The sequence below is a fragment of the Alligator sinensis genome, unplaced genomic scaffold (assembly GCF_000455745.1).
Source record: "Alligator sinensis unplaced genomic scaffold, ASM45574v1 scaffold768_3, whole genome shotgun sequence".
Classification (NCBI taxonomy): Eukaryota; Metazoa; Chordata; order Crocodylia; family Alligatoridae; genus Alligator; species Alligator sinensis.
The window spans coordinates 19,157-33,607 of record NW_005842135.1 but is presented as its reverse complement, the minus strand read 5'-3'; the positions used below and the strand labels follow the sequence as shown (position 1 = coordinate 33,607).

Genomic DNA, 14,451 nt, shown 5'->3' with positions numbered 1-14,451 from the left:
TCCGAGGCCCCGCCCCCTCAACGGTGAAAGACCCTCCCCTTCCCGCGCTGTTCCTGGCGTTGGCGACCAGCGAGCCCTCAGGTTGGGGGTGGGATAAACGCTTCGTCGTGATTGGGCGAGCGGCACAGCAAAGGATGTCTCTTTGTTTGCCATTGGTCGAGAGAAGGTGAAACAGTGCCCAACGGCAGCCGCGCCCGGACCTGGCCGAGCCGCGCGCGTACCTGCTGCGGGAGGGAATGAGGGAGTTCTGCGCGCATGCGCAGCGGGTCACGGAGTAAGGGTGGGGGCCTGCGTGGTTCCGTGTCTAGGGTTGCCGGGTGGATCGTCACTTCAGCCCTTGTAGGTTGTACCATCAATAATAGTAGAAGCGTTCAAAATGTGTCATAATTTTTAAGGCAGCTAGTTGATGTAGCGCATGCAAAACCCAAGTCACTCTCAGGGAGGCTTCACTGACTTTTGGGATTGCTCTCAGCACTTTCTTATGACTACTCGCCTCAAAATAACGAAATGCTCCCATTTTGATGACCTTGTTTTCTCACTGGCTGCAGTGAGCAACAGAAGATGAAGAAGACTTACTTTAATACTTATTTACATACATATTTGCATATTTTTTCAATGTACCATAGTTTTTCAGCAGATAAGATGATTTTGAGCTTCCAATACAACGTAATAAACAAGACCTGGCAATGCTGGTCTTACCCCTGCCACATGTTATGTCACCCGATTAATGGGCAGGCAAGCTTCTTTGGGTAAATGTGATTTCTTGTTCAACCAACTGAGCCTGCCTATGTCCTTAGATCAACACGTGGCAACCAAAAACACAATTAGCTGGTCAGCTACACAATAAACAGGCCTGCTACACCTGCCAAGTCATTATCATGCCATAAGAATAACTTCTTATCTACAAAAAGGAGCCAACCAGCTACAAAGTTAGTGCTTACCAATGTGTAAGGGTTTCTAACCAGTTTTAATTTGCATGTGTAGCTTGGCCCTCACACTCTGCTCCCCCTGTGTTTCCAGGCAGGCTCCTCTGCTGGCTTACCCTGCTTCCCAGCTTGCGGTCTGAAGTGGATGTCAGGGTGCCCCTGCTACTACTACTGTAAGGGATTAATGAGCATAGCTTCAGTTTCTGGCCACATAGGTCTATGGTTTTGTAGCTCTTAACTTTTTTTTGCTGGGGACTTTCATCTTTGCAGCTGGTCTGGATCCCAAGGGCTGGGGCTGACCTGTAGGAAGGATCCATGCTTGGTTCCTTTGACGTTAGTAAGCAATTTTGAACTTGTTCTTTCCAATCTTTATGAAGGGCCAAATCAGGTTCCTATTTGAAGCCAATGGTGAATTAGTTCCCTGTGAAAAGGCAAAGCCCTCGTCCTCACCATAGCATGCAGTTCCTTAGTGTAAGTAATTACTCTGCTCTTAAAAACCGTAGGGATTTTTAAGGCCTGGCTTGACAAAGCCCTAGCTGGGATAACCTAGTTGGGGATGGTCCTGCTTTGAATAGGGGCTGGACTAGATGACCTCCTGAGGTCCATTCCAGTGCTAATGTTCTATGATTCTAACTTCAGGTTTATGAAAGGACTCAAAAACATTAATATAAAATTAGCTAAATACTCCCCCCCCACCCCAAGGTTGGGTTTCTTTCAAAAGCCTCCTCCTAAAAGGCTACTTACCTCCTTCTAGCCAAGGGAAAGTTAATGAACAACAGCTGCTACATTCAGTTTGCTGACCTTCATTTTCAGCTCTGTGTACCTGCTGCCTGCTAACAAGGTGAGTCAACAAAAAAAGCTAGGCCCTAGCAATTTGGGTGCTGAACTCCCAATTGAGTTCTTATTCCCTGTTGTGTTATTGCTTATATTGTGGTAGTACCACCACACTTATAATGCAGTGGGATTTCTATTTTACCAGGGATAATGAAGTTTTCTTATTTTACAAATAAATTAGCAGGCAGATTGCATGAAATTACTTCCAGAGGAGCTGGGAAACAGCGTTTAGGTCTAATACAATACATCCAAGTCAGATGCATATAGGATTGTTGCTTTTCACATTGAACATGTCATATATATGAGTTTTGTTTATCTAGGCTCTAGATCTTGTATCATATTCTTTGTTGCCAGAGTTGGGGGTAGAGCCCAGGACTCCTGCTTTCCAGCACTTTTTCTGTTGTCTAGTAAATAGCTGACTAACCTATGGACAAAGTATTTGTCCACTCTGTCTCTTGTTTTTAGTGTTTAAAAAAAAAAAAAAAAAAAAAAGGAATACAGTAAAAGCTCTGTTATCCGGTATCCATGGGGAATGGGGGGTGCCAGTTAATCAAATATGCTGGCTATCTGAGAGTTATACTTATATCCAGCCCGGTGGGTTGCAGGCAACTTTGCCTATTCGGGCCACCACCCCTCCCACTGCATCTGGTGTGCCAGGGCTTTCACTTCCTGGCATCAGTGTGCCAGGAGACAGAAACGGTGGGCCTGCGCAGGCTGCTTTGCCTCAGGCCGTGGTCCATGAGGAAGAAATGGACTTGCAGTTTTGCTTTTGCCATGTCAATTGGCAAGTGGTACATAAGATGCCAGATGCCAGTTAACAGAGCATTCCGGATGATAAAGTGCTGGATAACGCAGCTTTTACTGTATAATTACTCCTGTAGCTCAAATGATATAAAAATAGGCAGGGGATCTGAAGGTCTGGAAGTTTAATCTTACTGATGTGCTATGTGAGAGGTGGCATTTTAGACTTGGATATAATATGCTTCCAACTGTTTTACCTGGTTTCTTTCATTCACTCAGTGAGAGAACTGCCTTTAAAGGAGTTTTGTAGTAAAAACATTATAATCAGTAAAGTATAGTGAAATGTACAAGATACAAATGTTCCATGTTGTCACATATTTTGAGTGTTGGAGGTTTTAAAATTGAAAGATATGTTACTGATGATCAAAATTGTAATGGTAGAAAGGATTTTTCATAGGTGATAGCTTTTATTGGACCAACTCCATTGTTGGGATAGATTTAGATAAGCTTTTGAATGCAATGCATCCTTCTTCAGGTCTGAGGAAAAAGCAAGTGCAGCAAAAAATTAAAAACAGTTTGCAGGGCTGTAAAAAAAACGGCAGAATGATAGTTCTAAAATTAAATGGTAGAAAGATTACTCCTTTCATGCACTTAGTCATCTCCTGTTTGAAACGGCAAGTCTGCCACCTTGTGGAATTGAAAAAAATTGTTCAGGTCCAGGTTTAAGAGAGAGTTTTACTTTTACTTTTTTTTTTTTTTTTTAACAATTCATTGATTTATTTTTTTATTTTTGAAAGAGAGATTATATTAGTTCCAAGAATTACTTTCAGTCACTATGAGGTTTAGATTGGCAAATTGATAGCAGGAAATACTATTAGAAATTGATTACATGCAGTCCTGGAAATGAAGAAATGTTGTAGTGTGTTGTTACTTGCTCTCAGGTTAGGAATAGGGAAGATTTTGAAACTGTATAAGATTTTCTGCCAAAAACATCATCTAGATATAGTACTATAGTTTTTATCATCTAGTTTTGCCATCAGTCTCCAAAGTTAGTATTCAAGCAGAAGACAGGAGGAAGAATTAGTTTTTGAACAGTGTCTGTATTCCGATCCAGACTTCCCAAGAGTTGGGATTTAGGTAACCTTTCCTAAAAAGATGGCCTAAGCTGCAGTGCACTGATGTCAGTCTGGTGTGGTTGAAAACTCCTGCAAAATTGTGGAGGTTTGGCACCAGGGTTTTGGTTCAGGCTCATCTCTGGTCCTAAAACTGCAAACAGTTGTTTCCCAGTTTTATGCATTTGTTTCATTTCTCTTTAATGATCCTAGTGTCAGTAAGAGTGTGTTGCTTTGCTAAGCTGTAGTTCTAGGGCTAGCCTTAAGCTCAAAAACCCTGGAGCTGCGTGCTACCACTTGCTTTGGTCTGTGAGAGAACAGAATCATGAAACCCTTCTGGAAGTGGCAGGAAATGGAAAGCAACACAAAATGGTAACATTTTCACTAGCAGCGTTGTATAGTCACAATTCACCTTATAGTGGCTGTGGATGAAAGTACAGCTCTCCAAAAACAGGAGAAAAGAAATGAGGAGAGGGAGGGACAATTACTTAACACAGGGCATTCTTTGGCAATCATATAGTAATTTATAATATATCCTATATTATACTTTATTGAGTAGCAATAAGTATTCTTCTGCCCTTTCAAAGATGTCTAAAGGCTGTAGTTACAGTGAAGAGATACAGCTTATACTGGTAAAATAACTTATTTTGCCAGGATAGTTAAAGTATCTAAATGAACAAAAGCTATACTGGTGAGAAAACCCTTACCAATAAATTGCATCTATGCTGGGGAGGGAGGAAATGTAGACAATAGGTTGCCAACAGCACAGTACCTAGATTCCCGGTTGCCCTGGGCAAACTTTTAGTATGGGCCCCCATTCATCAAAGATAGATAATAATAATCCTTATTTTCACCATTTTCGGGTCCCCTTTCTGTCTGGGCCCTGGGCAGCTGCCCAGTTCACCCATGCCCATGTCTGGCCCTGGTTGCCAACATACAGCTGCTCCTTGCTTAATGTGGTAATTATGTCCTTGAAAGATGCGACTTGAAGTGAAAGGATGTTAAGCAAATCCAGTTACATCATAGTAGTTACCTACTTGCAGGCGGCAGCCAAACAACGTTATAACCAAACATTGTGTGCCTTTAAACAAGTATGTTCTCTAATAGATCAGAGATGTAATAATGAAACATTAACCAGGATGAGGTTAAGTGAGAAGTACCTGTAATTAAGTCAGCTTCCATAGACATAGAAGCCCCGTTAACAAATAGGTGTTATAGCTTAGAGGGAGACTGAAGGTTTGCATCCTATAATTGGATTCAGTGAGAGAGAGCGCTTCAATCTGCTTGATACATTATATCTGCTGATCTCCCAGATGATTAAGGAAAATAATTCGTTTTTCTTCATAAAAACGGTGACCTGGAAAACAAAGCAAGATGCTGAAACCTCTGGCTAATGAGAATCCTGGTACAGGTTTCCCTGGTAGAAGTCTGGGAAACTAAAGCAGATTTTACAGGCAGACTTGACTTTTAAGTCTAGTTTTTGTTTGTTGTCTGTTTATTTTACATGGCAGTGATTCCATGGACATTATTATAAGTCACAATACACTTTCACATGCACCACAAGGAACTTAGAATGTTAGTAGCTTCCGAGTACAAAACAAAAAGCAGAAGAACTTTTGCATGAGGATTAATAAGGCACAAGGAGCAATATCTCTAACAGAGGTATTACTCTGTTACTTTGTCCTGTGTTCTGAAGCTAATTGCAATAAATTCTATTTATATGTGGTTGTTCAGCTCTAAAGTGCAACAGATCACATTTATCAGTATTGTTTCACCTGGCAGTGGAGTGCAGCCAGCCTTACAGTGGAACACACAAACTGTAGATTATCACATAAGCAGTGCTTTAAAACAATTTAGCAAAGGATATGAAGAACAATAGCATGATAAATTATTGCTGAGGAATTTAGGGTCAGCAGCATGTAAATACTTTTTCTTTCATATGGTTGACTTAGAGCAACAATTATAAGTCCAGTTTAAAGTTAGTTAACCAGTCTAATGCTCTTGAGGAAAGGGAATGTATCTCTGCAATGCCACTGTCAAATTTGTATAGAGGGCAGAATGTTATGTGACCCATAATTTAATCTGGATTGTCACAGTCACTTTTTGCAGAACTCCTAATACACCATTTGTGCATCAAGTGACCGCAGTGGCTATGACTGGTTCAAATCTGATTTAGAGCCTTCCATGTTTCTCGCAGAAGGTCAAAACCAGGAGTCTTTATTGTTGAATCGAAAATTAGATTTTCATTCTGAATGGTGGCTTCATTCCACGCTTTCCTCCAGGCTACTGCATGTCATGTCCTACAAGGGCTTGTACACATGTCCACAAAAGTTTCTGTGAGACCAACCAATGAGCTGGGAGGTTCTTTAAATCTCTATGGATGGGGAGGTCTGGGTTGTCATTCATGTGGACAACCCGTCTGTATGTAGCTTCGTCGCAGCGAATATCTGAAGGAACAATATTAGCTAGCACTGGTAACCACTAAATTGGTAAAGATTTCAGGGTTCCAGTGATGGCATGCATTGCAGAATTTAACTGGATATCCATGCATTTGGTATAACTACTAGCAGCCCAGGCAGGTGCACAGTACTTGGCCGTTGAGAAAACCAGTGCCATAGCAGAGATGCAGAGTACTCATGGGGTGGCACCCCTGTTCATTCCAGGGAGTTTTTACACTATGTTCAACCAACTTGTAATCTTCACAGCTATTTAAAAAAAATGATTATGAAAGATTAAGGTGTGATCAAGTGTCACACGTAGGTAGGACAGAGTTGGATCATGTTGTAGTTTTTCTATGCAAAAAGTATCATTGAGATGATCATGTGCTATGTGGCTGCTGAGATGAAATGCTGAGATGATGAATTTAGTTAGATTTGGTCGCAGCCTCCACTTGCAAAAATATTCTGCCATTATTGACAGGTCTAATGTCAGCGTGTCTTCAATCCCTTTGAAGGTCCTTGCCTATGTGGTTAGTGTCAGGTCATCGGCATATGCAAATATCCTCAAAGAGGTAGCAAACATATTGCGTATGTGAATGTTGAAGAGAGTCAGGGCAAGAACACTTCCCTGTGGGAGGCTGTTATTTAGAGTCCTTGGTCTGTTCTTTTTCTCTTGGAGGTAGACACATGTCCATCAGTTGCCTAGAAATGTCCTCAAAAGGCAGAGCAGTCTGGTGCACAGGAGAAGACAAGACAGTTTTAGCAACAGACTGTGTTTCCAAACAATATCATATGCTGAGGAAAGGTCAGTGAATGCAGTGCCAGTCTTAATGTTGCACTGGAAGCCAGTCTTGATGTTTGTGGTGAGGGCAAGCACTTGGTTACAGCAGCTTCAGTGTGGCATAAAATGTAGGATGAATGCTGTGGCAATTGGGCTAATCCTTGTTCATGTGGGATGGATGCTGTGGCAATCAGGCTAATCCTTTGAAGGATGAGCCGCTCCAGTAATTTGTATGTTGTACAAAACAATGATATTGCTGGGATCCTTTGACCCCAGCTGATTTCCTGCCCTTTGGGCAGGGGGCTGGACCTGATGATCTTGCAAGGTCTCTTACAGCCCTGAAGTCTATGAAATATATTGGCCAGTAGGTCCTGGGATTGCTGCCTGATTTTCCTGGTTTCAGCAGAGCAATAACCATTGCTTCACGCAAGATTCGAGGGATTTGACCACTCTCCAACATGTTTGAGTACAGGCACAGAAATCACCTTTGATCCATTGGTCCAAGATAATGGAGGAAATCTGGAGGGACTCCATTTTTCCCTGCAACCTTCCCTCTTTTTGTTGCAGACACACCAGCCCTAAGTTCCTTGGTAGAGAAACCATTTGAGAGTTTGGAGGACTTTAGGCAGTTGGCTATTGACTCTTTCTGTTGCTGCCTGATGTCCTGCTTATAATGCTTGTCAAGTGGTCCCTTTGAATTCACAGCCAGCTTTGTGGTGATGGCATCCTTTTTGACCTGTGCATTCACAACTTCTGCAGGGTTAGTTGCTCCAAGCTTTCTTGGGTGGTTCCAGGCTTGGTGGCTTGAATGTGTGAAATCCAAGGATTCCATACACTCAGTCCATTTCTCATGTCTGGCTGTGTCCAGGGACACAAACAAGGCTGTTGCTAGTGCAGGATCCCCTAACTGCTAGTACTGTGGGAAGAGGCTGTCACACTCAGAATTCCAACAAGGAATGTATGTCTCCCTGTATCCACACAGAAGTTTGTTCTTTGTGGCTGTAATGAGAAGGGCTGCAAAGCGGCCATACTCCTTTGGTGCTGTGGGGGGATTCCACCTCGCCACCTGTTTTGACATCATAACAGGGATTTCAATCTCACTATGGATGATGACTGGCTGTGTGGGAAGTCAGAAAGCACATTTCTAGATGCAAGGAGAGGAGTACCATCCCTGTTGGTCAAAACAAAGGTGCAGTCTGGATTATAGTCCTGTCCCCACCTTGCAAACCTAAAAGTACCGTATTGTTTAGCATAGTACACAAACTGTACAGCCTCTGCTGACATCCAGTCTGTCAAGGCTTCCCTGTTTTTGTTGTTAACATCATATCCCCATTCCATATAATGACTGTTGAAGTCTCCATCATATATACGGGTGTTCAGGAGTCGATAGAGCTGGATGGGGCCATTTATCATTGGGTATCTTGTAAACATTAACAATTGTCAATTTACCAAGCTTGACGGATGTTGTGCCAATGCCTCAGTTTTCAGAGGACAATATTTGCATATAGTCGGATATCTCATTCTTCACATGGATTGCCAGGCCATATTTTGGGTTGTAAGTGTTGGTGGCAAGCTTATTGCCGTCCATCTTATAGAGGCAGGCTTGTTTCTTGCTCTTGACATGGGTTTCCTGAAGTGCTAGGACATCAATCGAATTTCTCTTCAGCATTTTCTCCAGATAGTCACATTTGGCCTCGAGAGACCCTCAACATTCAGTAGGCAGATCCATGTCCCAGGACCTAAACTTTTGAAAGAAGGACACTTAAAAGGGCTTTTTTGATTTTTACGGTTGTTGCTCCATTGGCTGGGAAGCCGTTGATTGTTCAGTCACCATTGTGATGACATTAGTTGTGAATTTTCCTGTTTTGGATTTCCATGTAGCAGGGTGGGCCACACACAGGCTGTCATCTTCCACCCCATGTAAATACTGTTACTGGTATTTACCTATACTGCTGAAGCAGGACTTTACAAAAAGAGCTGTGGGATCTTTACTGAACCCTAGTGATAGAGATTTTTTTTATGTATCCCCTGAAAAGGGGCACCTCCACAGTACATAACCACCTAAAAATGTATTGAGGCTTTGATCCCACCGTATTTCACAATGAAAGATGCCACCTGCTAAGACATTACAGCATCTGGGTTTTCCCTGGAGGCCTCCCATCAAAATAATTACCAAGCCCATTCATAACTTGGTTTCTGAAAAATGAGGAAATTCTGATCCTTGAAAAAGCAGAAAGTGAAAAGCTGAATGATTTTATTTTGTTTCAATTTTGACAAGCAGTTTTATTTGATTATTTTAAAAACAGATTTGGGCCAGTTTTCAGTTTACTCAAACCTGCTTGCACAAAGTTAAAGGAGCACTGGATCAGACCTCAAAATGTGTGGCTCCAGACCATAACCATGACTTCTGAATCCCCTAGAAGTTTGTAGAAGCTCAGATCTGAATTGGTCATCCATAAGAGTGTGACTCACTACAAATATCAAAATCTATCAGCCTTGAACTCTGAAGACTTGCATCTAATTATAGCTCAAGGTAATCTCTTATCAGAAATAAATACAAAGTTATTGAAGCAAAATAGAAGTAGTTTCTCCCTTTCAGAGACAAAGAAACTTTTTGCTGATTTGAATCTGTTTTTCCCCCTCTAAACTGTACTCAATGGGTTAGCTTATTATACAGGATAATAAACCTCAAGCTAAAATAAGATCAAATAGATCAGTGCAGTAGTAATTGTTTTCCCTGCTGTCTTGAGGGAGCAGGAAGCATTTGCCTGCTGTTGTCTAATATTTGCAGTCACAGCTGCAATTTCTGGCAGCTCTAACTAGATGACACTGAAAAAAATGTATGCATTTTTATTTGAAAATTTTCAAAATGGATTTTCCTACATAGGGTTGCTTAGAGAGGAGTGGATATTATAGAAGGAGAGCATTGAAACAGATACCTCTGGAATGATCTATCCCCTATTCTTCAGTACCTTCCCTAGATCCACCATTATTGGTTTTAAAGATGCTAGAGGAAATGCCTCTGTTCAACAGCCGTTAATAGATCTATTGTCCATGAATTAATCCAGCCCCCTTTTGAACCTGTCTATGCTATCTATTCATGTTTACCCGTCTTGACTAAAATCAAATATGATACTCTATGTCATGTTTAATACAGCCTCTCAGGGGACTCTTTCCTGTACTTGTATGGAGATTAGTCTTAACTATTAAAAGATACAAATATAATTATAGTTAGGGAATGATGCAATATCCTTGTTGTGATGTCAGCTCTTAGCACTGGCTGCACCAGAACCAGAAATATCAAGAAGCATCAGTCCATTAAGCAACATGACCTTCACATTAAACTGATATAATTGTGTTTTGAGTGGTTTGCCCTTTATATTCCAATGGTTTTATATTTTCTGTTCGGTTTCTCTCCACTTTGTTTCTCTAAATGGTTTGAGGTGAACTCTGGTTGTGTATACCTGACAATATAGTACACTGCATTGTTAAAGCTCTTGTAAGATCTGAAACAAATATGACTCGGAAGCTAAACCTGTAGATGGGGCCCAATCCTACACAGTGCTGAATGGCCACCAACAATAGTTGGACCTGGTCCTCTTCCCATTTAACTTAGTGGCAAAGCTCGCAGGGGCACTTATGGCCTATGACAGTTTATACCAGCTGAGGATCTGCCTCCTAGAAATAAGGAAGCTCAGCACCTGTTTCAGTGTCAGGCTCAATGGGAATAGCAAATATTCAATACCTCTCAGAAGGTAACCATGGCAGAATAAAGTGTAGGATGGACCTGGGAAATCAGAGGAAATCAAAGACCTTTGAGACACCTATGTCATGTTCTGATAGAGTATCTATCAATAGAGTTTTCACTAGATAGTGCACTATATATTTTGATGGATCAGTTCAGGACAATCTTGGGAATCAAATGTTCAGCAGGCTGCTTGCAGTTTGATGATATTTTGTGCTAAGGGACTAGGGGCTATTGACCAAATACTTGTTTAATTTGCATCCTACCAATTTCTGTGGTATAGCTTTCACAATGGTAACTGAAAAGAATTTAACCCTGTTGGCATGTGTGTGTGTGTGTGTGTGTGTGTGTGTGTGTGTGTGTTCACACACACACATATATGAAGTAATCGGGAACTTTGACCTACTTATCTGCCCACGAATTAATCTTCCCAACATTTATTCATATATTCTAACAGCTTCAGAACACTTTTTCAAAAAGCCATTTTTAAAAATCAACCTGTCCTTCTTCAACACAAGGAATTTTCTTTCAAAATTGCATCAGCTAGAGGCCCTAGAGAAGTAACAGTCACTGTTACGCTTGTGTTTGGCTTTCTGTCTATAAATGATACCCTCTTTCCTATCAGTGCTGCAAATTGGAGAGTTATACAGTTGGGAAAGGGGAGATTTTTAGCTTCTACTTTGGAAGGTCTCATGATAGACTTTGAAATGATGACATTTTTATGTATATAAAGTAATGTTAAGTCTTTCATAGAAGATTTTATGGCTTCTTCTGAGGCCTATGAAATTGGTTTCATGGTAACAAACCACATGACTTTACAATAGGTGGGAAATGAAAGAAAATCTAAAACTTTTTCAAATGTTGATGTCAAGGTTGACTGTGTAGTTTTATTAATAGGTTAGACAATGGGTTTGGATAGGGATGATCTTACCACAGGCAGGGGATTGGACTAGATGACCTCTGGAGTCCTTCCAGCCCTACTTTTCTCAGATTTTATGATTTATGAAATATTTTTTCTGTACCTTGCAGAGTTCATGTGGGATAGTTTTAATGCTGATTTTAACACTTATTTGGGATGGCCTACATAATTCATTCACAAGCAATGCACTCATCTCAAGTTTGTGCCAGTAAAACCTTTATGCCCTGTTATTCCACACTATCATGTATTCTCTATGGACTCAGTCCTGTTCTCATTAAAATTGGTGGCAAACCACCTGCTGACTTGGTAGCACAGGATCAAATTATAAATCAGAAGTAACAACTAACTGGTGATTAAAACATGGAATTAAGTTAATGTTTTTTAACAAGCTTCATGAAAACCTAGCATGACTCTGAAAAACTGAATGTCAAACTGTGCCGCATTGGATAAATATAGAAAAAATGTTATAGTGAGATGGTTTCACATGCGTTTAAACATCTTTTTGTGATGTTGTTTCCCCAGTTTCACTTGCCTACACAAACTTTCTAGTTTAACATATTGCGTTGCCAGGTGAAGGCTGAAAAAACCTGATAAATGTCTCCAATTTACTAAATATGTTGTTGTCTGTATTATTTGTAGCAGAAGGTATACTGCACTGTTTTTTTCAGAAATGGGTAATAAGAAGAAAATTTAAAAATATATTGCAGTTTTCTCTGTGGAGGAGGATCTATAATCAGACACAACTGATTTCTTATTCGTATGCTGAGGAAATGTCACATGCTGAGTAGCTGCAGTGTCTGCCTTAGGGCCTTGAAGCTTTAGCTTCAAGCCTGCTCTGGAGAGTCAATACATAGCATGACATTTACAGTAACCTTCTAGTGCTTATTATGATCATTGTTATTAGTGAAGCAGAGATCAACTAACTGGCAGGAGTTATAGCTAATTGGCATTGATATTCTCACAGGTCCCAATTAGGGCAGCAGAAGAATGAAGCTCTTTGCCTGCAGCAGGGAAAAAATGAAGGAGAAGAGAGTTGATGAAAACCAAGTAAAAAGCTAATCCTTTAATTCCTGGAAATTTAGTATGTGCCCAGCTAAATGTCCTCCCCTCCACCCCAACTGAATTAAGCAAGTTTTCCTCACTTTCCCTGCACAAAACGAGCTGATATTCTGTAGCTCAGATGGTAGGACAAAATGATTCAGAACTCTAGACTTGGGAGACTAGAGAATCTCATTTGAACTGCTGCTTTATATTGATAAGATTACAGTGGCACAATATATAAATCTTGTATTGGAATTTACTTGCTAAATGTAATGACTGCATATGATATAGCATTTCCAGTAGTTTGTAACTAAGACCAGACTTGACCTGATGTTATGATAGATGGTGTATAATCAGTAGCCTCAGGGGAAAGTACTACATTTTCTTTTGATGTGATGTCTTTGCGGCAGAGTTTTATATTACATCATTTTCTAGGAAGGTTTAATAGTCTCATCAGAAATAAATTGGGACTCAGGGGAACTGAGTGTTGTTTCAGCTCTATCACAGGTTTCTTGGAATCGTGTAACCTCTACCTTATCTGTAAGAAGAGGGATAATAGTTGCCCCAACAGGAAGTTGTAAGGCTTACCTCATTAACTTGCTTTAGGGGTATAGGTTGTAGCCATGTTGGTTTAAGGACATAGGCAGAAAAGGTTCTTTGGGTAAATCTGATATCTTTTATTAAACCAACTCATAGTTGGAAAAATTCTTCTTTGCAAGCTTTCGGGTACAAATACTCTTCATCAGGCTGAGGAAGCATCTGTAGTTGGCGTGTGCTCTTCCTGGATGAAGTAAATAGTAAAGAAGCCAGAGGCTGGTATGCATGCAAGAAAGCCACTCAGTGAAGATGTAAACTGAGTCGTCAGTGGGTGGGAGACAGGTGAGGGGGTGGGGGTGGGAAGGTGAGTGGATGTAGCTGGTAAATAGTGGAGAGGTACCTGGGGAGTCAGATGTTAGGTGGTTATAATGTGTCATAAATCCAATGTCTATATTTAGTTCATGATTTTTTGTATCCAGTAGGTTGATGAAATGAAGTTTGTAGGTTCGTCTGTGGAAGGTGTTTTGTAAATTCCCTTTGAGGATTAGAACTGAGAGATTGGAGAGGGAGTGGTTTTCTTGTGAGAAATGTGTCCCCACAGGTAATTGGGTATTCTTGTCTTTGCTAGATTTCCAGTGTGCATTCTAGTGCACAGTTGTTGTCTGGTCTCTCCTACATATTGTCCACCAGGGCATTTAAAGCTTTGTATGAGATGTATTATGTTTCTGGAGGTGCAGCTGTAATATCCAGGAATGCTGATAGTTCTGTTGTGAGGTGTAGTAATTGTGGGGGGTGGTGGAGATATGTTGGCAGGTTTTACATTTATTGTCATGGCATGGTCTGGATCTATTTGGTGTGTTTTGGGCTGTAGGAAATTTGCTTCTGGTGATGAGGGTAGTGAAGTTTGGTGCTTGTTTTGAAGGCTAGGATAGGTGGTTCTGGGAAGATCTCTTTAAGAATTGGGTCTTCTTCTAGTATGAGTTGCAATTGTTTGAGGCTTTTCTGTATAGGTTCCAGGTTGGGGTGATATGTCATAACCAGTGGTGTGCGATTGATGGAGGTTTTCCTTCTGTATTGCAGCAGTTCCTCACGTGGTATCCAGGTGGCTTTTTCAAAAGTGCAATCCATCTCTCTGGAGGAGTGTCCAGAAGTTGTTGAGTTGAAAGCCTTTTTGTCACCTCACAAATCTCAATCACGGGTGTTCTCCTCAGTGCAAATGTGGTGGTTTCTGAAGGCTTGGCTGTATATTACAGCTTTCTTGGTGTGTTTAGGGTGATTGCTGGTTCTATGCAGATCTGTATGTTGGTTGGTCTGTGGGTTTCATGTATATCATAGTCCATATTTTACTATTCTGGATAGTGATCATTATGTCTAAAA

At 40.9% G+C, this 14,451-nt stretch overlaps 1 protein-coding gene across 1 annotated transcript in view; it reads right to left on the bottom strand.

Annotated features, from left to right (window-relative positions):
- Positions 1 to 8,245, bottom strand: part of MAP3K9 (mitogen-activated protein kinase kinase kinase 9) — a 103,874-nt gene extending 95,629 nt beyond the window's left edge. Inside the window, 1 exon segment of the mRNA XM_006025196.2 lies at positions 8,102 to 8,245. Within this exon segment, the coding sequence (XP_006025258.2) occupies positions 8,102 to 8,245 (144 nt within the window).
- Between the last annotated feature and the right edge of the window lie 6,206 nt (positions 8,246 to 14,451).